The sequence below is a fragment of the Somniosus microcephalus genome, chromosome 20, assembly GCF_052327205.1.
Source record: "Somniosus microcephalus isolate GS21.2 chromosome 20, FLI_Smic_1.0, whole genome shotgun sequence".
NCBI lineage: Eukaryota > Metazoa > Chordata > Chondrichthyes > Squaliformes > Somniosidae > Somniosus > Somniosus microcephalus.
The window spans coordinates 43,766,795-43,792,529 of NC_141006.1; the positions used below are offsets into that span (position 1 = coordinate 43,766,795).

Below are 25,735 nucleotides of genomic sequence, written 5' to 3' on the forward strand. Positions count from 1 at the left end.
GCCATTAATTTGTTAATAATGGCTCTTGTTGAAGTAGCCATCCAGCCAGAAACTGGCCTGGCAGCATTATTGTAAATAACTGTAGGGTTAACTAATTTTGTGACCTCCCAAGTTCCAATGGCTGTTTGTGAGAGGTTGGTGTCAAATCTTTGTAGCAAAGCAGCTCTGGCTACGATTGGATAGAAATGTCTGTAACTAAGTTAGGGCAGTCCCACCGCGCTGGACAACAAAGGATAGATGTTGGCGGCGGCTGGTGTGGTCAACTGTGTCAAAGGCTGCTATTTGTGACTTTGGTTAGAGCCATTTTGGTGCTGTGACTGGGACAGAAACCAGATTTGAGATTTTCAAATAGGGAATTTTGGGAAAGATGGGCACAGATTTGGATGCTGACATATTCAACAATTTGAGAGAAAAAAAAACTTGCATTTCTACATTTCGTTGTACTGCACTTGTGCACTAACAATGACAATAAAGTTGATTTGATTTGATTCTATAGTGCCTTTCTCTATACAGGACGTCCCAAAGTGTTTTACGGCCAATTAAGTACTTTTGAAATGTAGTCATTCTTGTAATCACCGCAGCCAATTTGCACACAGCAAGCTCCCACAACCAGCAATAATGACCAGATAATCTGTTTTAGTGATGTTGGTTGAGGGATAAATATTGGCCAGGACACCGAAGAGAACGCCCCTGCTCTTCAAAATAGTGTCATTGCATCCGAAAGATGGTGCCTCCAACAATGCAGCACTCGCTCAGTATTACACTGGAGTGTCAGCCTAGATCTTGTGCTCAAGTCTCTGGAGTGGGACTTGAATCCACAACTTTCTGACTCAGAGGCCAGAGTGCTACCCACTGAGCCACAGCTGACACCTATAACACTCACCCTCTTGTGTAAAGCTCTTTGTCAAACTAGCATTTTAAACAAAGTACCATTGGAGGCCTTCACGTAGAATCTCCCTTATTATTAGGCCACCCTGATGGCGTGGTGGATAAGCAGGTGTGAGCGTAAATGGACTCGAGGGCTCCTCCAGAGCTCGCTGCAACTTCTGACACTTTCTTGTTTTAACCTTGATAGGTTCCTGTCACTGCTGGTCACATGATTCTTGACCATAAATATGTCACCAACCCCTAGCATCAACTCACACTCCAGTAGGGGCAGTTTGTGTAACTGCAAATGATGCACTTTTTTCATGACCAAAGCAGAAAATAAATTTAGATACACACATACTAAAACTCAGTTTTCATTTATTTGGAACAAAACCAAGGCATTGTTCTAAAGTGTAAAATCTACAAATGCACCAGTAGCTCTACCCGGCCTGTGTGCTGTATTTACACTTTTTTTAAATCACGTTGAATTATATAGAAATTACAAGCGTTACAAGACCAAAAATTTGGTCACAGATGTCTAAACGGCTCTGAAACTTCAGTCAACTAGAAAGCATGAAGCAAGTCTTGGTGAAACAAAATCGGTCACTTAACTCATTTCATTGAGCTTCAACCTTCCTGGCATAGTTTTTAATCAATTCTAAAATTTGAGGTATTACAGAATTCACAAGTACAGGTAGTTTTGCTGTATTGAACATGTTGTGCTCGGATGTAGTTTTCCTTCACATCATCCTCCACCAGAACAGATTACTGAGACCAAGCAATCTAGGCAACTACTTTGTATTTTACCCCATCCACAATCTACAAAGCCAGACAGGAATATTGCAGCTTTGAACCTTATTCTATTACTGCTGAGCTACACACTGGGCTGCTACTAAAAAGTTTTTTTTATAAAACATTTAAATTCTTGGTTTTTTAAAAACAACTGTTAGATGTTGCGTTCGGTGCTTCGTTCTTGCTGAAGCCATAAGGATTCTGGGATTGCCAATACCACAAATCTTGACCTAAAATACAAAGAACATTGCTTTTAAAACTTGGTGTACATTCCAGCATTTAGCTATAGTGTAGTACTGATTCAGACAACTAACTAAGCTATATGCATTAAAACTTTGAATGCAAGATTTCAAACAGTAAAAATAGAGTAACACAGTTCAGCTACTGAACACACAAATTAAAGCAATATTTAAATCAAAATTACATTAAAACCCCAACATTTTATTACATTGAGTGCTTACACATCTTATCGATCCCAAACTCTGCCTTCCATCCAAGCTCCTTCTCTGCCAGAGCTGGATTGGCATAACAGGAAGCAATATCGCCTTCTCTCCGCGGAACAATCTGATATTTAATCTGCAAAAGATAGGGAGGAGAAAACCAGATGTTTGTGTTAATCTGTGATTCATACGTGATCAATTGATTTGGTTTAATTAACTCTCAGCCAAGCCAAAAGGTGGCACCACAGAAGCTTTACTGAATAGCTCTTAACTATTTCTGAAATGATGGTGACACTTGCCTCTTTCCCAGAAGCTTTCTCCATCGCTTTCACCATCTGTAGAACAGAGTAACCTGTCCCAGTGCCGAGGTTGTACACCTGAACAGAGAGAGCCATATAACTGGTTATTGTGAGGACAGATAGTCTTAGTTATGTAATGCTGAAAAAGGGGAGAAGTCTTGGAGAGAAGAGAAGGATCGAAAAAATGCCATAGAACTGAAGCAGGGAACTTGTGTGTAAAAGGCAGCAGAAGGAATAGTCTCACAGACTAAGAGTACACAGTGTTAAAGCTGTCCAGGGTGCAGCTTTCATTAACAAACCTTGCAGCTGCACTTCTCTTTAAGCTTCTTCAGTGCAGCAATGTGTCCCTTTGCAAGATCCACAACATGAATGTAATCCCTGACACCTAAACAGCAAGACAAAGCTCTTATTTGTCTGCAATCATGTACATTCAGATCCAAAAACAACTCCTGTTTTCCTGCTCTAATACGCAAAATTACCCCAGGAACAAAAAGACAGTTTGTTTCCAGCACCGTGGTTATGCTCATCAAACGCCCAGAACAGTTTTAGCTGGAGTGCAAGTAGCATTTACCAGACATTTACAGCACAAAAAGGGGTCATTCCTCCTGACTATTTTCTAGAGTAATTCAAAACTAGGCCCCAGTGCACTACTTCCTCCCCATAGCCCTGTATCAGCATCTGAACTTGTATCCACCCCTGGTATCATCCAGGTGAACCTACGTTATACCCTCGCTATAACTTTAACATCTTTTCACTCTAAACTGCATACAATATTCTAATAGCCTAACCAATGCCTTGTACAAATTTATCTTAACCTTGTTGCTCCTATACTCTATTTATAAAAGCCAGGGCATTGCTTTTTTATTCGTTCACGAGAAATGGGCGTCGCTGGCAACGCCAGCATTTATTGCCCATCCCTAATTGCCCTTGAGAAGATGGTGGTGAGCCACCTTCGTGAATAGAGCCAAGTGACTTGCTTGGCCACGCAAGAGTCGACCACATTGCTGCGGGACAGGAGTCACATAGGCCAGACTGGGCAAGGATGGCTGATTTCCTTCCCTAAAAGGACATTAGTGAACCGGATGGGTTTTTAATGACCATCCGGTAGTTTCACGGTCACCATTGCGTAAATGCAGGAAGCTTGCATGAACCTGTCTTTTGCATCGGGGTGGCTCTATGTAAATGAATGGCAGAGGCGTTTCAATGGCAGTATCACGGCGATTTGGCCAATAGTGCTGCTCCAGGCCTGCCCCTCCCCCCAGTAAACAAACACTGGAGGTACAAAGTACAAGGAGTGCACTTGGAACAGAAAGCACGTCCCCTCTCCTGAAAACTTCCATCTCACATTGAGCAACACCCATCAATATATGGAATTCAATGACGCAGCGTATTCTCTCTTCCCAAAGCTGTTTCTGAGCCCTCAAAAATTGAAGAGCACAAACCTGTATTCGCTTTCTGCTTTAATTTACACCAGGAAGACAAACCAAGCCCGATTATAAACAGGCATTTTGTATTAAATAGGAAAGATAGAATTGAAATTAACCAGAGCGGAAGTGAATGGGAATTCAAATCCCCAAAAAGGTAATTACAGGAAACTTTCGTTTAACCGGAGGTTAAATGTCCAGAAAGCTCTATCCACCGGCAAAATTCAGGAGTCGGTTCAGAAGTTTTTTTTAACTTCTCGTTGCTTTTTTTCTCCAGTCGTGGCTCTGCAAGGTCTAGCTGAAGCTGTTGCTTAGCTACAGAGACACTTGCAAGCTACGCCGACTGTTTTGAAGCTGTTGCTAAGCAACAGGGTTTGTTGCATCACACGGAGCTCAGAAGCGCCGTATGTTTTAACATTAGCGCTGGTTTCTCCGGCAGTTTTGATGGAACGGCAACAGCTCGGTCCCGTCAGTGCCGGATACCAGAAAGTTTCCTGTATGTGCAACTTGGCACTGTCTTTAATACTTCGTTATGTACAATGTGTTTAGGCCTACAGACTCTGATCGATGTCACAGGAGACAGGTGAAGTCACCTCCTTGCTGACAATGTGAACTCAATGCCTTACACCATGGTCTATTGGAGCATCAGTGGCTTGTGACACCGTGCTGATCGGTGTATAACTGAATGAAGGACACAAGGTAGAGTGATCTTACCTGTGCCATCACACGTCTCGTAGTCATTTCCATAAACACTCAGGTGCTGCCGACGTCCAATAGCAACCTGAGAAGGAAGTCAAACATTTAGCAACATCCCTGATGCAGCTGTTACTGAAAGATTAAAGCTTTTCCTGCTCAGGCAGATTACAGCTAAACTATTAGTGTACAAACACATATTTTTGTGCTGGAGTGCAGCAAGTGAAAGTGTCACGGAGTGAGACTGGTTAACATCTGACCCCTCGCTCAACCCCAGACACACAAGCTGTGGATGTCATCAGCTCTGAGTTTTAACCGATTGTTCACCTGGAAGACAATTAGCACAGCTCTGGAAGCAGCACCCCTCCCTCGGCAGAAGAGGAGGTGCGGGGGCTAAACAAAGAAAATGAACACACCATTGTCAGGCTGCTTTCATGAGTTGATGTTTCTTTGGTTCAGTGCTCAGGGCGAGACAAGCTAGTAAACAGAATCATTTCGCTCTTTACATTCGAGCATCAATCATTTCTGGGTCATAGCAGAGCATGTCATCCACAGTAAAGAGCTCCTATACCTATTGCACTCTGAGGACAGTCATCTTCCTCCAAGGGGGAAGGGGGAAATATTAGAGCTACACAGAAGCTATTACTCAAGTTCTGATACTAGCTTATCACTTCCTGCCTCCCTCTATTAAAATTCTCACATTAACAACTTGCTTTACGAAGTGTTTCATTTGGTTAGTGAGTCATTACCAAGTAATTGAATGTCAACCGAAGATGGCTGCTGACAGAACATGCCACTAAAATAGTGGCAACACCCAATCCCTTTTGTAAAATAGGATTACTTTAAAAGGTCAAAGATCCACCACTAAACATAGTCGTGGTGAAAACAATTTATGCAGCTTATGACTTGTTCGGTTACAATATTATAAGGGAGTACTCGGGTGGTGTGGGGAACAGGAATAGGAAGGGATTTTAAAAGTACGAAGAACTCTCCTACATTACAGAAAAATGAAAACAGCATGGCAACATTTTATTAGCAGACTTCCAGTTAGTCATAGAAATGACTGCACAGAAGGCCACCCAGCCCTGTGTCTGTGCAAACTAACTGCAGCTATCTACTCAAATTCCATTTCCCTGCTCTTGCCCCATATATGTTTACACTCTTAAAATGCTTATCCAATTCTCCTTGTAGTCTATGCCTCAATAGTCACTTGTGCTAAAGCATTCAATTTTTTTTTTGGGGGGGGGGGGGGGGGGGTGGGTGAGGAAGGAAATTAACTTACAACTTCCCCCATTTACTGCACATAAATGATTCAACTCTAGCCTCATCAACAATTTGTACAAACTGAATATTACTTCTTTGCTTTTACCTATGTATAAAAACCATTTGACTTAAAAAAAAGCTTTTCTGACCTGTACCTCACTTTTGAAAGATCTATGAACTACACCCTGGTAGTGTCAGTAGATAATAAACGATTTTGGTTCCCAAGCACCTCCACATATGTCATCCTGATGCTCCCATTTGTGGATGCATCATGCAGCCAGAGCAAAGGGCTCTGGAGAACATCGAGTGCAAAGAAATGATGACTGTTCTGGTTACTCAGAGTAAAGTGGCAAGTCCAGCCTTTACATACATCAACTATTCAGGTCCAATGATTAAGAATTTTGATTTGCAGGTTTACTCAATCTTCTTGGAGACCAAATTAACAACTACTTGCAGTTATATAGTGCCATTAATGTAGTGAAGTGCAGTCCCAAGGCACTTCTCACAGGAACATAATCAGACAAAAATATCGATACTAATCCAACGAAGGGGACGTTAGGAAAGGTGGCCAAGAGGTTTGTCGAACAGGTAGGTTTAAGGAGCACATTACAGGAGGTTTAGGAGGGAAATTCCAGAGCTGAGGGCCAAGACAGCTGAAGGCACGGCCGCCAATGGTGGGGGCGAAGGAAGTCAGGGATGTATATTCTAACATCCAAGTATGGAAGTGCAAGAAGGCAGTGGGAGAACTGGCATGAGCAACCGACTCCATGATTAAATCCTCCAAATGAAAGTTTCCACCCCAAAATAAAATCAACCAAGCACACACTACACAGGAGGTAAAGAATGGGTTTCAGGATCTCTGCTCGATCAATAATTATACAGCATCTATGCTTCATTAGGAGGAAGTCATAACCAACATGTTTTATCAAAGTGAAGGGTGTTTTGAGGAAAAATCTTTTTTCCCCTCTTCCCCCTGTACACACATCCGGTGTTAATGATTTTTAAAAAGTTTACCTACCTGTGAAACATATGGCATCAGATTGTTGGGAATACCCTGGGGATCTTCACCTATTTTTCCTGATTCATGTGCCCCAATAGGATTGAAGTATCGAAGTAGAACTGCATTCCAATCCTGAAAGGACAGTAGTTTGTTAATCACCATTAGAAACCACAGATCCAAGCACATCTGAGAACCAGGAACTTCTAAACCTTGCTCAAGTGCTGTTCAATTTGAAAAATCATGATACTAAGAATTCACATTCTGCAGTTATAAAGAAAGCTTTGTAACAAGTTGGTAATAGTGCATCTGAAAAGGGAGAGATTTCTATACATTTCATAAGACTTTTGATAAATAGGAGAAATCCAAGTTGGTTCCAGCCAATTGCACCTTTAAAGGAATCCTTTTGTCTCTGTGACGGGGAAGGTCGTTAATACATGTAATCGACTGGAGAGGGGAGCGAGAGAGAGCGCGAGACAGAGGAGTACAACCACTTCTGTGATTTTATAGAAATGTATTGCTGGACAAGCAAGCGAGCAATAACACTTAGACAGCAGAGGTCCCCAGCATCGCGCATCCAGACCGAGCCAAATGACTTAAGTTGATCATTACTGATCTGATATAACCAGGTTAAACCAGAACGAACGACCCTGTGACTGCTTCCTTTCTGACCTCAAGTCAATCTTTAGTGCCCGGTTTGCGGGACCTTTGTCCCCGAGACAGGCGAGGTGACCAACAAGCGCCCGGTGGAGACGATTAATGATGGCATCAATCTGCTAAAGTCTGGTTCTAATTGTTACAATCGGTTGCACACAAAGTCGAACCATTTAGTTCCCAGCAGTTGCCTCTGACAGCGCAAATGAATGCTTCCAGTCTCTTGGCGTCTAGCTTAAGCAGCATCCATGTTTCAGAGCCATAGAAAAGTTCTCTACAACTATATTACATTTAAAAGTTAGTCCCTGCACCCCAACTTGATCAAGTGATGGTAAATAGTTACTTTCAATCTGGGCAATATGTGTTAGAATTATCCACTGTGTCACAAAGCCAGAAGTTACAGACACAGGCACATAGCAATTAATCCCATATGTACAAATGGGACAGTACACCATATATACACAGCACAGATGGGAGACATCTCAATAACACTACATCATTGCAGATGCATTCAACTACCACTGTGTACCGCCTGCTTACAGTCTGACAACTTAAACAGGTGTTAATCACATAGAACGGAAAGAAATACCTTTTCTGCATAGCAGAGATCCTTAATCATTTCTTCTATGAAGTATTTTGTTTTTCCATAAGAATTAGTGCAGCTGCCAACAGGATGCGCCTCATCTATCGGCAGCTTAACGGGATCTCCGTATACAGTTGCTGAACTGCTGAATACAATGTCTTTAACATCATGTGCTCTCATGGTCTAAAGCAGCAAAAAAAAGTATAAACCATTCAAAAACTCAAAGGTTCACTTAAACAGGTCACCTAATGCCACTTCAGCAGCTCTTTGGGGAGGGTACACACACACACGGCATCTCATCTCAATGACAGGTTTTTTCTAATTTGTAATGATTATAATTATTAATATACAGTATACAAGCTACAGATTGACAGAACATTCTCAGGCAGCATCTGCACCGAGAACTTGACAAAAAAATGTACACAAAACTTCAAAGTTTTAAAGATACACGAAAGGTTCCCTGAAATAAGGCTGCAATTTTATCTCTGAACTCACTTGACAAAATCACTTGAGCTTCCACCTTCATATTTGGTGACATACCTAAATCCAGTCTCTAGTCACGGCTTCAAAATCACCCAGATCTCTATTTCGAATAAGTTTTAAAAAAGTTAATTGTCCAACAGTTTGAAAATCATACTGCTCGATTGCCGTCTTACCATAGTTTAAGGGTAAAGTAGTTCAAGTGAAGACTTACCATGGTAAAGATGTAAAACATGTCACAATTTTATACCCAATGTCTGCATTGGGTATAAAAGGCTCAATTAATAAAACTACACTGCTGATGGAGGTTATTCTTGTGCTGATATTTTAAAATGTAGAGAATGATGAACTTGATAATTATATATTCTGAAAATGCCCTGTAATATATGGCCAATTTGTGCATATACTCTCCATAGCTGAGCAGCCCCACAAAGTAAAACAAGACCTCACCTAAGCCTCTTTCAAAGACACAAACTGATCATTAAAATACACATAAGTATAGCTAGATTGTATACAATTTCAATTTCATAGAAGAATTATAGAAGTTTACGGCGCAGAAGGAGGCCATTTGGCCCATCGTGTCCACACTGGCTGAAAATGAGCCATCCAGCCTAATCCCACTTTCCAGCTCTTGGTCCGTAGCCCTGTAGGTTACGGTGCTTCAAGTGCATATCCAGGTACTTTTTAAAATGTGATGAGGTTTCTGCCTCTACCACCCTTTCAGGCAGAGAGTTTCAGACCCCCACCACCCTCTGGGTGAAAACAATTCTCCTTAACGCCCCTCTAATCCTTCTACCAATTACATTAAATCTATACCCCCTGGTTAGTGATCGCTCTGCTAAGGGAAATGGGTGCTTCCTATCCACTCTATCTAGGCCCCTCATAATTTTATACACCTCAATTAAGTCTCCCCATAGTCTCCTCTGTTCCAAAGAAAACAACCCCAGCCTATCCAATCTTTCCTCATAGCTAAAATTCTCCAGTCCTGACAGCATCCTCGTAAATTTCCTCTGTTCCCTCTAGTGCAATCACATCTTTCCTGTAATGTGGTGACCAGAACTGTACGCAGTACTCTAACTGTGGCCTAACTAGTGTTTTATACAGTTTTAGCATAACCTCCCTGCTCTTATATTCTATGCCTCGGCTAATAAAGGAAAGTATCCCGTATGCCATCTTAACCACCTTATCTACCTGTCCTGCTACCTTCAGGGATCTGTGGACATGCAATCCAAGGTCCCTCTGTTCCTTTACACTTCTCCGTATCCTACCATTTCTTCCCATCGGTGTGGGTACAAACCTTCAAATCACTTATGGGAATCACAGTCATACACCGCATATGTTTCTAGATCACTGTTTTAGTCTCTTGTGAAAAAGCAGCTGGCCCAATGGCTCAGCTGGTAAATGCCTTGCTCCGTGTGGGACAGACATACAGTAAAGGAAGGTCACAGGCTCAATCCTGCCTCTGTTGTTAGCAGATCTCAGCTAGGGCAATGGCGGCAGTGTTACACTTAGTCTCAACACTCTTGCGCTAGGGTGGAGTGGAATAAAATAAGTCAGCTGGGGTTTCTGCTTCATCAGTATCCAGTAACTCTGGTTGGAAAGTGCTTGATGTGAACACTGGCTGAGAACAGGTTCAGCTATGACCACTGTCTCCCCTCTCCCTTGGGTCAAATAGCTTGCTGAAACCTGATATCTGGGGTTCACACACAAGGAATAATGGCCATGAACAAGGTACCAGAGAGCTATCTGCACCTCTAGGAACAGGAGTAGGCTATTTAGCCTCTCGAGTCTGTTTCACCATTCAATTAGATCATTGCTCATCTGTAGCTTAACTCCATTTAACCGCCCTGGTTCCATATCCCTCAGTACCCTTACCTAACAAAAATCTACCTATCTCCGTTTGATTTTCACTTGACCTAGCTGCAACAGCTTTTTGAGGGAAGAGAGTTTCAGATTTCCACTGCCTTTTGTGTGACGAGGTTCTTCCCGACGTCAACCCTGAAAGGCCTAGCTCTAATTTTAAGGTAATGCTGCCTTGTTCTGGACTCCCCCATCAGAGGAAATAGGGTAGATAGAGAGAAACCAGCAAATCCTTTAATCATCTTAAACACCTTCAATTAGATAACCCCTTAATCTTCCAAACTCAAGGGAATACAGGTCTAGTCTATGCAACCTGTCCTCGTAACTTAACCCTTTTAGCCCTGGTATCATTCTGGAATCTGAGCTGCACCCCTTCCAAGGCCAATATATCCTTCTTGAGGTGCAGTGCCCAGAACTGAACGTAGTACTCCTGATAGGGTCGAACCAAAGCTTTAAACAACTGGAGCAGACCTTCCAGCCCTTTATATTTCAGCCTTCTTGAGTTAAAGGCCAACATTCCATTATTTTTTGTACCTGTCCACTAGTTTTTAGTGATTTCTGTACATGGACTCCATGTACAACCATTTAGAAAATACTCTTCCTTGGGTCCTAAGTGGATGACCTCACACTTCCCCACATTGAACTTCGTCTGCCACAGTTTTGCCCACTCACTTAATCTATCAATGTCCCTTTGCAGCTTTCTGCTCCCAGCTATACTTCTTACTGTGCCACCTAACTTAGTGTCAGCAGCAAACTTAGATAGGTTATACCCGAGCAGGAGTCAGTACCTTCTGTGTGGGGTGGGGGGGGGGGGGGGGAAAGAGAGGGGAAATCATATTCCGTGAACTAAACAATGCTCAAAGTCTGGGTTTTATCTTGCAGCTGGAACTAGCTCGCATCTTACTGACACCTTCATTGTCAATGGGTAATGAAGAGAAAAGACCATAACCCAGAACACTATGCTCTCATTTCCCTCACAGAAGCTTATTCTAAAGATGAAGGGACAATCACCTCCCTGACCCAGCACACTCACCTCCAGCAGTTTAATTGTTCCCGTCAGGTTGACTTTATAATAAAGAAGAGGCTTCTGGACAGACTCTCCGACTGCCTTCAATCCCGCAAAATGGATCACAGCTGAGAAACTGTGCTGGAAAAATAATATAATCCTAATTACTAAAATGTACTGCATTCAGTTGTTCTAATCAACAAGTCCACTCATAACTTGGAGAACACTTTAGGCATAAACCTCTCCCAGAAGCATTCTGAATGGGAATTAGAAGTACCGCTATGGAGGGAATTAGAAGTACTGCTATGGAGTAAAAATATCAATTTTAATCTATAAGGGTAAATAAATTTTCAAATCACCTATTGAAACGCCAATAAGCCTTTTCAATTTAGTATTGGCGATCGAGCCCTAAATAAGAATCACAAGTACACAAGCATGTTTAATTAAGATCCTTGTAGCTGTCAGAGAAGGGGAGGACTTTACAGCATAACGGTAAGCTGCATTCAAATCCAAGTCCCTGAGCAGAAAGGACAGCACTGTAACTCACTGCACCCCCGCACTAAACATTTAAACCAATAGAGTAAAACCACAGGGCTCAATCTTCTTACAGAATAATCATAGCACTGAAATTCATGACCTTCTGACTGTGCAATGCTGTATTGTTGCTAAAGCTTTTGTATATGAACCACAGTGCTCCAAAAAATATTAAGAACGCCCTTGCATTTATATAGCACCATTCACAACCTGAGGATGTACCAAATTGCTTCACAGCCAATGAAGTACTTGAAGTGTAGTCACTGTTGTAATGTACGATAATGACTATTTTATACCAGACGCCAAATCTCAACCTGGGAATGAGGGTACAAAATGCTGTAGAGGCATTTTATTGCAGTGGTAGTTTGGGAGGGGCGAGAAAAAGAAGGAAATCACCAGGACCAGCTAATAGTTCTTGGTGGGCCAGTGAATTGCACCCAACACTTGGAGTACATTCTTCTGACCACATCTAGCTAAGGAACAGTTAGTGGAGAAAATTACTTCCCAATCCATTGTATGGACCTCACAACATACATTGCTAAACCTTAATTGAAACCTAAAGATAGGAATAGCTGATTATAGGCACTTGGATTCAGGTTGGTACCTCTTTGAAGAGATTATGCAGAGCAGATTCATCTAGCAGATCAGCTTCTCGGAAGATTATGTCTGTTCCCGTAATCTCACTCACACGGCGAATGCTTTCAGGAATTCCATCCTTGCCTGGATTACAAAAAAAAGGCTGTGTAACTTTTCCCAGTGACGTAATCTGATCATCCTCGGAATACGAGGTCACTCGCTGGATGGAACAGCAAGTTTATCAAGCAGGTAGCCGACCAGGATTCCTGGTGGTTTGATCGCGTTATGGTTGCCCACAGTTTGTAAATGTTACTGCATTTAACTTGGTTGTGTCCATTGTAGTTGAGTAGACACAGAGCTAAAGTTAGTGTCCTCAAGAGCAGGGGGGAAAGAAGGGATAAAAATGCTTATTTAAGCATTCAGATTCTATAGTCATGAACAGAAGGAAATCAACTACAGGTACACTATCCCTTATCCGAAAGCCTTGGGACCAGCTGAGTTTCGGTTTTCAGATTTCAGAAGGTATTATTATAAGACTGGGAAATTTGTATTTAATATAAATTTTAAAAGTTCAGGCTACCTCTTGCGACTGTTCCGTGTCTCATTCCCCTTCCTGCTTCTCTGGAAAGCCGGATATCGGCTGACTCCTACTAAGCTGGCCTGCAAATCAGGTCGTGGGTCGGGTCGGGTGGGGGGGGGGGGGGGGGGGGTGGAGAAAAGAATATCGGACAGGCCGCGGTTCGGGTTGGGGGTCAGGTCGGGAGAAAAGAATATCGGACGGGCCGCGGTTCAGGTCGGGGGGGGGGGGGGCGGTGGGGGGGGGGGGAGGAGGAGAAAAGAATATCGGACGGGCCGCTGTATTGTTGCGTTCACTCTCCCGGTACCTCCTTCACACTGCCCGGCTCGGCCTGCAATCTCCTACCCAGGAGGGAACTCTGTGACCCTCTGCCCTGCTCAGCGTAAGTCGTGCGCCACTCTGGTCATGTCGTGCGCACGACTTACGCTGAACGAAAAAACTTTTGGTTTTTAGAGGTTTTCGGTTTTCAGAAGTTCGGATAAAGGATAGTCTACCTGTATCTTATTTGAAACTGTACATCAGCAGCAGCCAAGAAGCATTATTGGATTACGTTTTTAAAAAAAAAGCAATTATGCACCACCATGTAGACTCTGTGGACATCCATGTAGTTATCCATGTAGACTCTGGTTGTCCTTCAATTAGGTGTCTGTTTGTGACTCAGTGGTAGCACTACTGTCTCTGACTCAGAATGTTGTGGGTTCAGTCTCACTCGAGCGCAAATTCTATGCTGTTTTTTCAGGGCTGCACTGTCGGAGGTTTTGTCTTTCAGATGAGATATTAAACTGAGATCCCGGCTGCCCACTTAGGTGGACGTAAAAGATCCCATGGCAATATTTTGAAGAAGTGCAGGGGAGTTCTCCCTGGTGTCCCGAGCACAAAATCTAGGCTGACACTCCAGTGCGGTACTGAGGCAGTGCTGCACTGTTGGAAGTGCTGTCTTTCGGATGAGGTGTTAAACCAAAGCCCCATCTACCCTCTCAGGTGGACGTAAAAGATACCATGGCACTACTCAAAGAATAGCAGGGGAGTTCACCCCAGTGTCTAGGCCAATATTTAGCCCTCAACCAATACCTAAAAATAGATTATCTGGTCATTATCACATTGCTGTTTGTGGGAGCTTGCTGTGTGCAAATAGGCTGCCACATTACAACAGTGACTACACTTCAAAAGTTCTTCACTGGCTGCTTTGGGATGCTGAGGTTGTGAAAGGCACCATATAAATGCAAGTCTAGCTTTCTTTAACAGTTTTGTCACTTTCATAATGGAAAGAAGCAAACAACTAGAAAAGGTCCAACACTTCTCCCAGGTGGCTGGGTTCCCCAAAGTGCAAGGCCTCCTTGATGGCATTCATGTAGCAATAAGGGCACCAAATAATAACGTCATGGCACATAAAGGGACTTCATTTGATTGCGGTTTGGGATGATCGGAGGTCGTAAAAGGCGCTATTAAAATGCAGGCCTCTTTCTTTATTTCTCTCCAAAATACTTGAACATGTCACCGTACAAATCCGTGCTGATCTTTCCTAAAATTTCCATTTGAATCTGTAAAATCTGGTTTAAGGCCTTTTAGTCTCTTCAAATTCAGATCTGCATCAACTTTAGTGTCAACGATACACTGCATTAATGGTAACTGAGCAGTTTACAGGAGTAAAGACTGATGCAAAAGTAGCCATTTTAAAACTCCGCCACGTCCCGATACCTGGGATGGCAGGGATGACGTATGGAGAGAGATTGGGTCGATTAGGCTTATACTCGCTAGAGTTTAGAAGAATGAGAGGGGATCTCATTGAAACTTATAAAATTCTAACAGGACTAGACAGACTAGATGCAGGAAGGATGTTCCCGATGGTCGGGGAGTCCAGAACCAGGGGTCACAGTCTAAAGATAAGGGGTAAGCCATTTAGGACTGAGATGAGGAGGAATTTCTTCACCCAGAGTGGTGAACCTGTGGAATTCTCTACCACAGAAGGCAGTTGAGGCCAATTCATTAAATATATTCAAGAAGGAGTTAGATATATTTCTTAAGGCTAAAGGGATCAAGGGATATGGGGAGAAGGCAGGGACAGGGTACTGAATTTGGATGATCAGCCATGATCTCATTAAATGGCGGAGCAGGCTCGAGGGGCCGAATGGCCTACTCCTGCTCCTATCTTCTATGTTTCTATGTCCTGGAGTCCACGTGAATCTACCCTTGGGAATCCTTTAGCAGCAGCCCATTATCGCTCACTAATACCCAACATAACTCAATAAAGATTTTACTATTTCTACCGCAGTTATCCGTGATTGCCTTTTCTACTGATCTTTTGTCTGATCTAATAGTAGCTTTTACGATAGCAAAATACTGCGGATGCTGGAAATCTGAAATAACAACAGAAAATGCTGGAAACACTCAGCAGGCCAGGCAGTATCCGTGGAGAGAGAAACAGAGTTAACGTTTCAGGTCTGTGACCCTTCGTCAGAAAAGGTAAAGGTTGGAGACGTAACAGGTTTTAAGCAGGTGCAGAGGCAGGGAAAGGGTGGGGGGGGGGGGGGGGGGGGGGAAGGAAGGAACTGAAGGAACATTCTGTGCTAGGATTGAAGGCAGGAGAGATTAAATGTTGCAAATGGGGATGGCAGAATCATCAACAGCTGCTGCCTGAAAAAATGGGGGGGGGTTATCGTCTGAAATTGTTGAACTCGAGGTTGAGTCCAGCAGGCTGCAAAGTGCCTAATCGAAAGATGAGGTGCTGTTCCTCGAGCTTACATTGAGCTGCATTGGAACAGTGTAAGAGGCCGAAGAGATCAGAGTGGGAGTGGAGGGGAGAATTAAAGTGACAGGCGACCGGAAGCTCAGGGTCACCCTTACGGACTGAACGGAGGTGTTTCGCAAAGCGGTCACCCAATCTGCGTTTGGTCTCCCCAATGTAGAGGAGACCACATTGTGAGCAGCGAATACAGTATACTAAATTGCAAGACGTACAAGTAAATCGCTGTTTCACCTGGAAGGGGTGTTTGGGGCCCTGGACAGTGGGAAGGGAGGAGGTAAAAGGGCAGGTGTTGCATCTCCTGTGCTTGCACGGTAAGGTGCCGTGGGGAGGGGAGGGGCTGTATAATAGTAGCTTTTGTTACCTTAAGCTGAGCATGATACCTATCCCTATTCTCTCGAAAGTTGTTTTCTTTTACTCTAATCAGATTTAAGCAGAAATAGTTTCAGTCGACAACTTGCATTTATATAGCGCCTTTAACATAGTAAAGCGCCCCAAGGCGCTTCACAGGAATGTTAACAAAATTTGACACTGAGCCACATAAGGAGATATTAAGACAGGTGACCAAAAGCTTGGTCAAAGAGGTAGGTTTTAAGGAGCGTCTTCAAGGAGCAAAGAGGTGGAGAGGTTTAGGGAGGAAATTCCAGAGCTTTGGGCCTAGGCAGTTGAAGGCATGGCCACCAGTGGTGGAGCAATCAAGATGGGAATGCGCAAGAGGCCAGAATTGGTGGAGCACAGAGATCTCGGAGGATTGCAAAGCTGGAGGAGGTTACAGAGATAGGGAGGGGCAGGATTTTTTATTTTTTTTTATTTTTTATTTTTTTTTAATTCATTTATGAGATGTGGCCGTCGCTGGTAAGGCCAGCATTTATTGCCCATCCCTAATTGCCCTCAAGAAGGTGGTGGTGAAACCTAATTGGAGAGGTCGTTGTACATGACCAATTAGCCACCTCGACTTGGATCTACCAAGTGCTTTTCTTTGACTTTAGGGACATGCTTGGCTTTCTTTTGCATTAGAATGGTTTTAAAGATATTCCATTTCTCATCTGTATTAGTACTATCCCCACCTAGTAGGATTGTCCAATCTACCCGATTTTTAATCCTCTGCTATTTTTTGGCAAATTTAGCCCTCTTGAGATCTAGTACTAACATTGAATTTTTGGCCTTTCAACATTTAATCAGGGTGAATCTATTGCCCAGGTGTTGCCCCACATGGAGGTCTGATACTATATCAGGGTCACTACTAAAGACTAAATCAAGTACTGTACTTGGTTATCTCAGTATCATTAAAATACTGTTAGAAAACAGTACTTTACAAGTTAGTATAACATTTTTCATGGCTGCTAATGATCTCGAAGGGCCGAATGGCCTACACCTGCTCCTATTTTGTTTTCTATCTCCAACTTTCCATTTTTTCTCCCCTCTTCTCTTTGCTCTTGGGGAACAGTTTCATGAGCAAAAACAGCGCTCCGGTACTTTACTCAGAAGGTTATTCTTGATGCGAAAGTCTAAACTGTCAACTCAACATAACAGCCAAGCCTGACGCTCACCTGAAGCCCCACACGTACAATTTCCAGCTGTTGTCACTGAATAAAACTCATGAGCAGGAGCATTAGATGATTTTCCTCTCCCAAGTCCCGAGGTGTTGAGATGAATTGCAGCCCCCCCACTATGGCACCAGTTCCGATCAGCTAACTCAGCACAGATCACCTTCTGGGTCTTTCTGGTCCGCATGGTGAGTAAATGCTAAACTAAGCTCACTGGAGAAAGGACAACTTTAATTTTGAAACTTGCTGACAAACTAACCACAATCTTCAAATAGTAAAATTCTCAATTTGTGGAATTGAGTATCTGATAATTACAACAACCTCATCTCCAACCCCACTTATAGGAACATGGGAACGTACAGAACCGGAAAGGCTCTGCACTCCACCTGGCTGGTCCCAAAAACCACTCATAGCTACAAAGTGGTCCTAGCAGTGCCCAATCAATAGGAAAAGTTGCCTGGAACTTCACCACAGATCTTACAATTCAGGATGTTCCAAGCTGTTACTAATTGCTGTGTGAAAATTCATTCCCTGCACAACAGGAATATGTTTAGTCTCCACAGTATAAAAGGACAAAATGACTGACATCCTGGCTACCATTGGACACAAATAGTCTGGATCTGAGGCCCTCTGGTAACTCATCCAATTGGCCATTCTTCACATACAATGCTGGGCAGTGAACATCAGAGGACTGATCAACCAAGGAGGTCATCACAGCCTGCTCCTGCCTTCAGCTGATCTGCATATCAAGTTCCAGTAGGGATCACTGGATAGTGATCAGTAGTAGGAATCCTGACCATACTCATCTCTCTCTCTCTCACACCCCACTCCAGGCGTGAAGCCAACTGCCCAGCCTCACTGATCTTCCTATATGAAATCAGTACCGACGAGCTCGAACCCAGGACCTGCCTGGTCTTTAGGAACCATGACCATGCTATGCTGGGGCAGTAGATTAAACAAAAAGCAGTACAGTACTGAGGAATAGAGCAATCCTTGCACAGATACACAACAAGTGGCATACAACAAGTATAAAGAAATACAAAACCTGTTTCTACCTCGGATTGCATTATGAAAGTTGTCCATCACAACTGGAATGTATCCTGCTTTAACCAGCTCAACCACACAGTGGCTACCAATGTAACCAGCTCCACCTGTCACTAGGATCTTCTCTGCTGCCATTTTCTATAAGAAATCAAAATGATTCAGAATTAATTAAATGTTTTCAATATTTGTAGCAGAAATTCCTTCAGTAGATTAGCATGTGAAGTAGTACAATCAAATTTCTCTACGATTACCATCAATGTCTGTGTTGTTTTTTATTACTATTAAGTGGCACAAAGTACAGCAGTTGGAGAAATGCTTCTTATTCCTCAAATCAGTAAGGTTCTGAAACATTGAAGTCAGGTGTCATAGATTTATTAAGCATATAAAGTAGTACATTCAATAGCACTGATGCATACTCTTAAGGTCATACTTACAACTGCACCTAATGGTTTGGTTAGGGATTCAAACGTGCTACAGTTCAGAGCTCAGTATCTTAAGCCTTCATGAATCCAAATACTCATTCCAAACTGCAGTTTTTATACATCTATGACAATCCACATGTTTCTACATTACAACTAAAATAAAATACAACCAAGGAGAATTTAATTGACTGGTCCCTCATCAATAACTTTAGTTTCTGTATAATAACTTCCTTAACAAGGATAATAACTTCCTTATTCTTCCTTATTTTGTTATCCTATCAATAGTTTCACTCTTTTTCCATATCATTGCTAATCAACCAAGTGAAACCTTTAATTATAAGTCTGTCTTTGTTTCTGTATCATTTGTACCAATTAAAAATGATGTATGCCCAGAGGTTTTCTTTTGCAGAACTAACTGTTTTCCAACACTGCAATCAAATGATTAAAGTTCTCTGACACTTATGAATTAGTATGCAATGGCATGTTGTTAATTAAGTCTCATTACTGCATTCTGAAACTGACCATTACTACAGGGTCAACCATGGCCCAACAGCCCAGTGCTACTTTAAACTGACTTATACGCCCTACTTCAGAGGCAATGGCTGAAGGTTAACATTACTACAATATAAAGAGAAATCAATACTAGTATAACATTAGCAGACTTCAGGACAGTCTGATTAACCTTTTCCTTATAGTCTCCCCTTTGTTGGGTTTAGAATATCCAAGGTCAACACTAAAAATTATTTCATCCGCATTATGTATCTATCTTGATTTACTCCATTACACATTGGTTTTACATATCAAAAATGTTATGAATATACTACATTGGATCAAAACCTATTTCCCCCCCCATCTACCTCCACATATCAAGAATTCATCCTGGAATTAAAAGACCCTCCACTACTTGCTTACGGTTATCCATATTGTGGATAATCTTAATAGCATGATTTGCAGTCAAAACTTACATACATAAACAGTCTCGTATCGGGCATGCGGACTGTTAAGTCTGTGGGTTGTATTATAAATAATCACGAACGGTTACATTCTATAGTTCCCTTAAAGGTAAACGGTTACATACACAACACGGACGATGTGACCCGCCCATCGGAGCTGATCGAGCGTGGTCAAAGCTTCGATGCTGGGGATGTTGGCCTGAGCTAGAACACTGACGTTGGTGGATTTGCAGTGCTTTGAGGTGCCTGCTGTACATGGTCCAAAACAAGCGCTCTATTCGGAGCTCTGACACGGCAAGAGAGCCCCAGGTGGGCAGAGGAAACGCTTGAAGGACACCCTCAAAGCCTCCTTGAAAAAGTGCAACATCCCCACTGACACCTGGGAATCCCTGGCCCAAGACCGCACGAAGTGGAGGAGAAGCATCCGGGAAGGCGTCGAACACCTCGAGTCTCTTCGCCGGGCAACCCACCCACCGTCTGCTCCACCTGTGACAGAGACTGTAGGTCCCGTATTGGGCTCATCAGTCACTCATTTTTAATGTGGAAGCAAGTCATCCTCGGTTCTGAGGGACTGCCTAAGAAGAGAACATAAACTGTGCACTTTTAACCTTTACTCGTATTACAGCTGTTCTTAATCAAAAACAGATGGGCTGGGGTCAAGCAGCAACCACTGCTGACAGGGAGCACTTCAAGAGTCAGTGAATTTCCAACTTGGATTTGCACAAGCCACTTTCTACACTGACTGAAGGAGGATCCCATCCGAAACAACCCGTCTTTCTTCACAGATGCTGATCGACTTGTTATATAAGGCATTCCTTCCAGCTGACCTCACAGGGCAAGTATACGAGGAACGTAGATTAGACAATCAATCAAACGCACACAGGACCGCGCTGGATTCAAGCTGATGGGAATCTCTGAAGACATTCAAAAGGCACCAAGTTTACAGCAGCCAGGTTCACATGAAGCCCCACGGCTACATATTTCCCCAATAACAACAGAAAATGCTGGAAATACTCAGCAGGCCAGGCAGCATCAGATTTCCAGCATCCGCAGTATTTTGCTATTATACATATTTCCCCATGTGTGCCCTTCCCAAGCGGTCCTTTCAAATCTAGATTCTTGCAGTCACTTCCTGATTATGAACTCTTGGATGGTCTCTTTAAACAGGGAGACCAGCCCGTCCCAGTCTCTCGCAGCTTTCAAGTGACTGCAATCCCCAGCCGCCGCCAGTCTGCTCGGCGGTGGGGAATGAATGAGCTCGTTGTGTGGCTCAGTCACCAGGAAGCAACCTGCACCGCACAGGAATACTGACGTGGCCGGAACCAGGGCACCAAAGCGAGCCGGGCGCTGCTCACCCCCGGGGCAGACCTGCAGGGTGAACCAGCAGTCCGGGTCCGGGTCCTGGAGAGCGGACACTAGACCTGCAGACTCCCCACCCCCTGGCATCGACTCCTTCACCTGCCGCTGCCGGCTTCCCAGGTGCGGTGCAGAGTAGAGCAACCTCCCCCCTAGAAACCCCATCGATAGCCACAGGGTGACAACCCCCGCATGGAACCGCCACGCCACGCCACCCCACAGTCCCACTACCTCCTCCAGGGAAGGGGCCGCGAGTGCCAGGTCCTGAGCCCGGGCTCCGGGAAGCTGCCCACTCGGGTCCCGAGCGGCACTCACCTTGTCCGCGTCTTCCGCACACTGCGCCTGCGCAGCTCGCCCCACGCCGGGGGCGTGCCTCGACCACTGTGCGCATGCGCAGCGTTGTTTCGCCATCATGGCGACCGCAGCCTTACTCCGCATGCGCACACTGTCCCGGAATGCTACCCGAGGGGGCGCTGTCAGTCCTCAGTAAGTTGCATTGGACCTGGTCAGCATGTTCATCTAGGGTGTCGCGGTTAATCAAAAGCGTGACTTCTCACTTTTGCTGATTCAACCTTTTACGTTTTATACGAGAACGTTTCATGCAAATAGTTCTAAATATCTACAATGGAAACAAGCGGTGATGTACACTTAAACAGTACTGATAAAAGAACAATTCCATCCCCAGCAATATATCCAACTTTTTCCACCAAATTTCTCTTCCCACCCACCCAAAAAAGTTGACGACTCCTTCTTAGGGTACAATTTAACAGGGGTTTGAGCCTAGACAGGTTATTCAACCAATAGGAACATTTAATGTCCTCATCCAACATTCCCACGTGTATTCCCAGCTCGCTAGCAATCAGGAGTGAGAATCCTGTGCAACCCCTCTCCACACGTTAACCCAGGCTGCTGATGGCACTTGGAGATTTTCAAGGGTATACAATGGTAATACAGTAGCTGTAATTTATCTAGATTTTCAAAAGGCCTTCGATAAGGTACCCCATAATAGACTAATGGTGGAGACAGAGATGCACTTCCTCACAGCTTGTAGAAAATATCAGGGCATAAGGGAGAATTTCTACCCAAAATTTACAAAAATATGCCCAGAATTCAGAAAATTGAATGACGACCAAAAACTCCCATACCTACTAGGGGAAGAGAGAAGTTGCATAACACTAGCGGCACACTATGTTACAGCTTGCCATAAACAGAGGGACAACCACTAAAGATAAGATAAGAGTATATATAAATTATATGAAAGTATATTTATACACTCAGGGATATATCTGTTTATACACTGTATGGATAGATCTGTATTTTTGTGAACAAACATGAATGTTTTCCGATGCTTTGGCAACATAAGATGTAACTTGTCATGCCAATAAAGCGATTTGAATTGAATTGAATTGAATAAGGTCATAGAATGCGGAGTCAGAGGACAAGTAGCAGAATGGATTGCTCACTGGCTTCAAGACAGAAAGCAGAGAGTGGGAGTGAAGGGTAGCTATTCACAGTGGCAGAAGGTGGATAGTGATGTTCCACAAGGATCAGCACTAGGACCACTGTTGTTCACAATTACAACGATTTAGACTTTGGAATCACAAACACAATTTCTAAATTTGCGGATGATACCAAATTGGGGGGGGGAGGGGTGTAGTCAATACTGAGGAGGACTGTGACAAATTACAGGAGGACATTAATAAACTTGCAGAGTGGGCAAATAATTGGCAAATGAAATTCAACACAGATAAATGTGGTATTACATTTTAGTAGGAATAGGGAGGTCACTTATCACTTGGAGGGTGCGAGTCTAGATGGGGTAGAGGAACAAAGGGATCGCGGAGTACAAATACACAAATCACTAAAAGTTGCGCCACAGGTTAGCAAGGCCATTAAAAAAAGCAAACCAAGCACTAGGGTTTATTTCAAGAGTGATAGAATTGAAAAGTAGGGAAGTTATGCTAAACCTGTACCTGTATCAAATCTTGTTTAGACCACACTTACGCGTACTGTGTGCAGTTCTGGTCGCCGTATTATAAAAAGGATATAGAGGCACTGGAGAGGGTGCAGAGAAGATTTACAAGGATGATACCAAAAATGCTAGGGTATACATATCAGGAAAGGATGAATAGGCTGGGGCTCTTTTCTCCTGAAAACATAGAAACATAGAAGATAGGAGCAGGAGTAGGCCATTCGGCCCTTCAAGCCTGCTCCACCATTCAATGCGATCATGGCTGATCATCCAAATTCAGTACCCGGTCCCTGCTTTCTCCCCATACCCCTTGATCCCTTTAGTCTTACGAAATATATCCAACTCCTTCTTCAATATATTTAATGTATTGGCCTCTACTGCCTTCTGTGGTAGAGAATTCCACAGGTTCACCACTCTCTGGGTGAAGAAATTTCTTATTTCAGCCCTAAATGGCCTACCCCTTATCCTTAGACTGTGACCCCTGGTTCTGGACTCCCCGACCATCAGGAACATCCTTCCTGCATCTCGTCTGCCCAGTCCTGTCAAAAAGGCTGAGGGGTGACCTAATAGAGGTCTATAAAATTATGAGACATTTTGATAAGAGTGGATAGAGAATGTTTCCACTTATTCAGATTCAGATTAGATTTATTTGCCATATGTAACAAGTACAATGGAATGCTTGTTCCCCGTAGGGACGCGTCAGCTATACATACAGCGCCGCGTTCAGAGTCAATACAATGGCTTCCCGTGGCAGTGGGAGCACGATGTCCCTCAGCCGCTCCGTCCTCCTCTTCACCGCGGCCTCCCTCACTGTTGCCGGCTCCACGTGTGGTGGCCTGCTTCTCCCGCTCTGGCCACCATGCCCGGCTCCCCTCCTCCCATCCGGACTGCGAGTTACCCAAAATGGCGCTGCCGGCCGCCGTGCTGCAGCGTGTCATGAGTCTGCTGCTGCTGCTCATTGCGCTGCGCTCCTCTGCCCAACTCGCCGAACACATGGGGATGAGCATAACTAAAGACCATTAATATAGTTACCAAGAAATCCAAAAGGGAATGCAGAAGAAACTTCTTTACCCAATGAGTGGTGAGAATGTGGAACTCGCTACCACAGGGAGTGGTTGAAGCACATAGTATAGATGCATTTAAGGGGAGGCTAGACAAGCATATGAGGGAGAAGGGAACGGAGGGTTACGATGATAGATTTAGATGAGAAAAGACAGGAGGAGGCTCGTGTGGAGCATAAATGCCGGCATGGACTGGTTGGGCCGAATGGACTGTTTCTGTGCTGTATCTCCTATGTTGTGGGGGACTACGGTCTCCCGCATAAAGAAATAGGCAACACAGCGAGCTACAGGAAATAGGTCTTTACTCCAACTCTCAATACAGTACTGAATTCGTGAAGCCCGCGAACCTGTGATGATTCACGGATTGGTCACCTGCTGGAACCTGATAGAAGGAAAACCAATCAGCAGCAGGCAAGTTTGAACGTGCCTTATTCCTCTCAGCTTGCAACTGTCTTGCGGGGGGGAGGGGAATACAGCAGTTAAAAGGGGATTATACAGGTTTATCTACATACACACAGTGTTTCCCCAATGTGGCAACGCCACAATGTAATATTTGCATGTAACTTCTGTTAATTCAGTAGTGGAGCTCCTGAAAAACATTAACTACTGTCTTCCTGTCCCTCCAATAGTTGTTCATTCTGGTCCATTGCTAATGCTGTGTCTGATAACTTTGTGAATGCTCCTGTCCACCCCATTGCCACCTGATGGAACAATTACCAGCTCTTTTAAAGAGAACATTAACCTCCTTGGGTCACTTTTCTCTTCCAAAACTAATCTTGATGATTTGGATAGAGAATCTTCCTCCATTGCATCATTTAGTTTCACTGTTAAGAACAGCATTAAGTTTTATTCCGTATTCTGTGTTGTATATCCTATGTAATCCCTACCATCACCCTGTCTTAGATTGGGCTGCACGGTGGTCTTCACCCACCCAAATGGTTAGCCTTCTGTTTACATATGCAGACTGACTGGGCAAGGTACTCCAAAACTGTAACCAAATATGCAGTCAATGACTTCAAGGTGGTGGGGAGAGAAGAGAAAATTGGCAAAGAAAAAATTGTTACTTCAATGGAAACACGAGACTTACCGAAACCACAAAGCCAGAGCAGTGCAATCCGCTACTAAACTTTTCTCTGAACAGCCAACAGGAGGTACAATTTCAGACAATTCAGCATTTCTAATTAATTGATGTAGATCTATCTTTCAGACACATATTTGGAAACCTTTACAGTGAAAATAGGTACAAAAGTTTAATTGCAGTTTCTGGGTTTGTACCAAACGCTCAATCTTTGACAGAGACTTTTGAAATTAATTTTGCAACAGATTGACGATCGAATGCACCGACAGTGATACACCACAGAATTTTGTAATTTTTTTTAATTTTAATGTTTTTGCTTAAACAGTGAATTTTGAATACATGAACAGGGAACCAGCCAGGAGGACTTCAAGCTTGACAGTATGAATAAGATTAATTCACAGATTAAATTAAAACCACATGTATTTGAACTTGGGTCTTTAACCTAAAACCAAATACATTTGCTACACAGATGGTGAAGTGGCTTTCAATGATGAAATGGTCTACAATCATCTTG

General features: G+C 43.5%; 1 protein-coding gene across 6 annotated transcripts; it reads right to left on the reverse strand.

Annotated features, from left to right (window-relative positions):
* Positions 1-1,228: 1,228 nt before the first annotated feature.
* On the reverse strand, positions 1,229-21,862 carry gale (UDP-galactose-4-epimerase). 6 transcript variants are annotated; one of them, XM_085962542.1, is made up of 12 exons: positions 21,342-21,426; positions 18,631-18,721; positions 18,391-18,517; positions 12,497-12,612; positions 11,386-11,499; positions 8,019-8,195; positions 6,797-6,910; positions 4,537-4,603; positions 2,698-2,783; positions 2,399-2,476; positions 2,121-2,235; positions 1,229-1,889 (listed from the first exon to the last, which is right to left on the reverse strand). In XM_085962542.1, exons 2-12 carry the CDS (start codon positions 18,631-18,633, stop codon positions 1,801-1,803), a joined length of 1,086 nt encoding a protein of 361 aa, XP_085818668.1. In that variant the 5' UTR covers positions 18,634-18,721; positions 21,342-21,426; the 3' UTR covers positions 1,229-1,800. The 6 variants fall into 6 exon arrangements, with proteins under 6 accessions (XP_085818668.1, XP_085818669.1, XP_085818671.1 ...); XM_085962543.1 differs by lacking the exon at positions 21,342-21,426 and adding an exon at positions 18,814-18,950; XM_085962545.1 differs by lacking the exons at positions 18,631-18,721; positions 21,342-21,426 and adding an exon at positions 21,839-21,862.
* Positions 21,863-25,735: the final 3,873 nt, after the last annotated feature.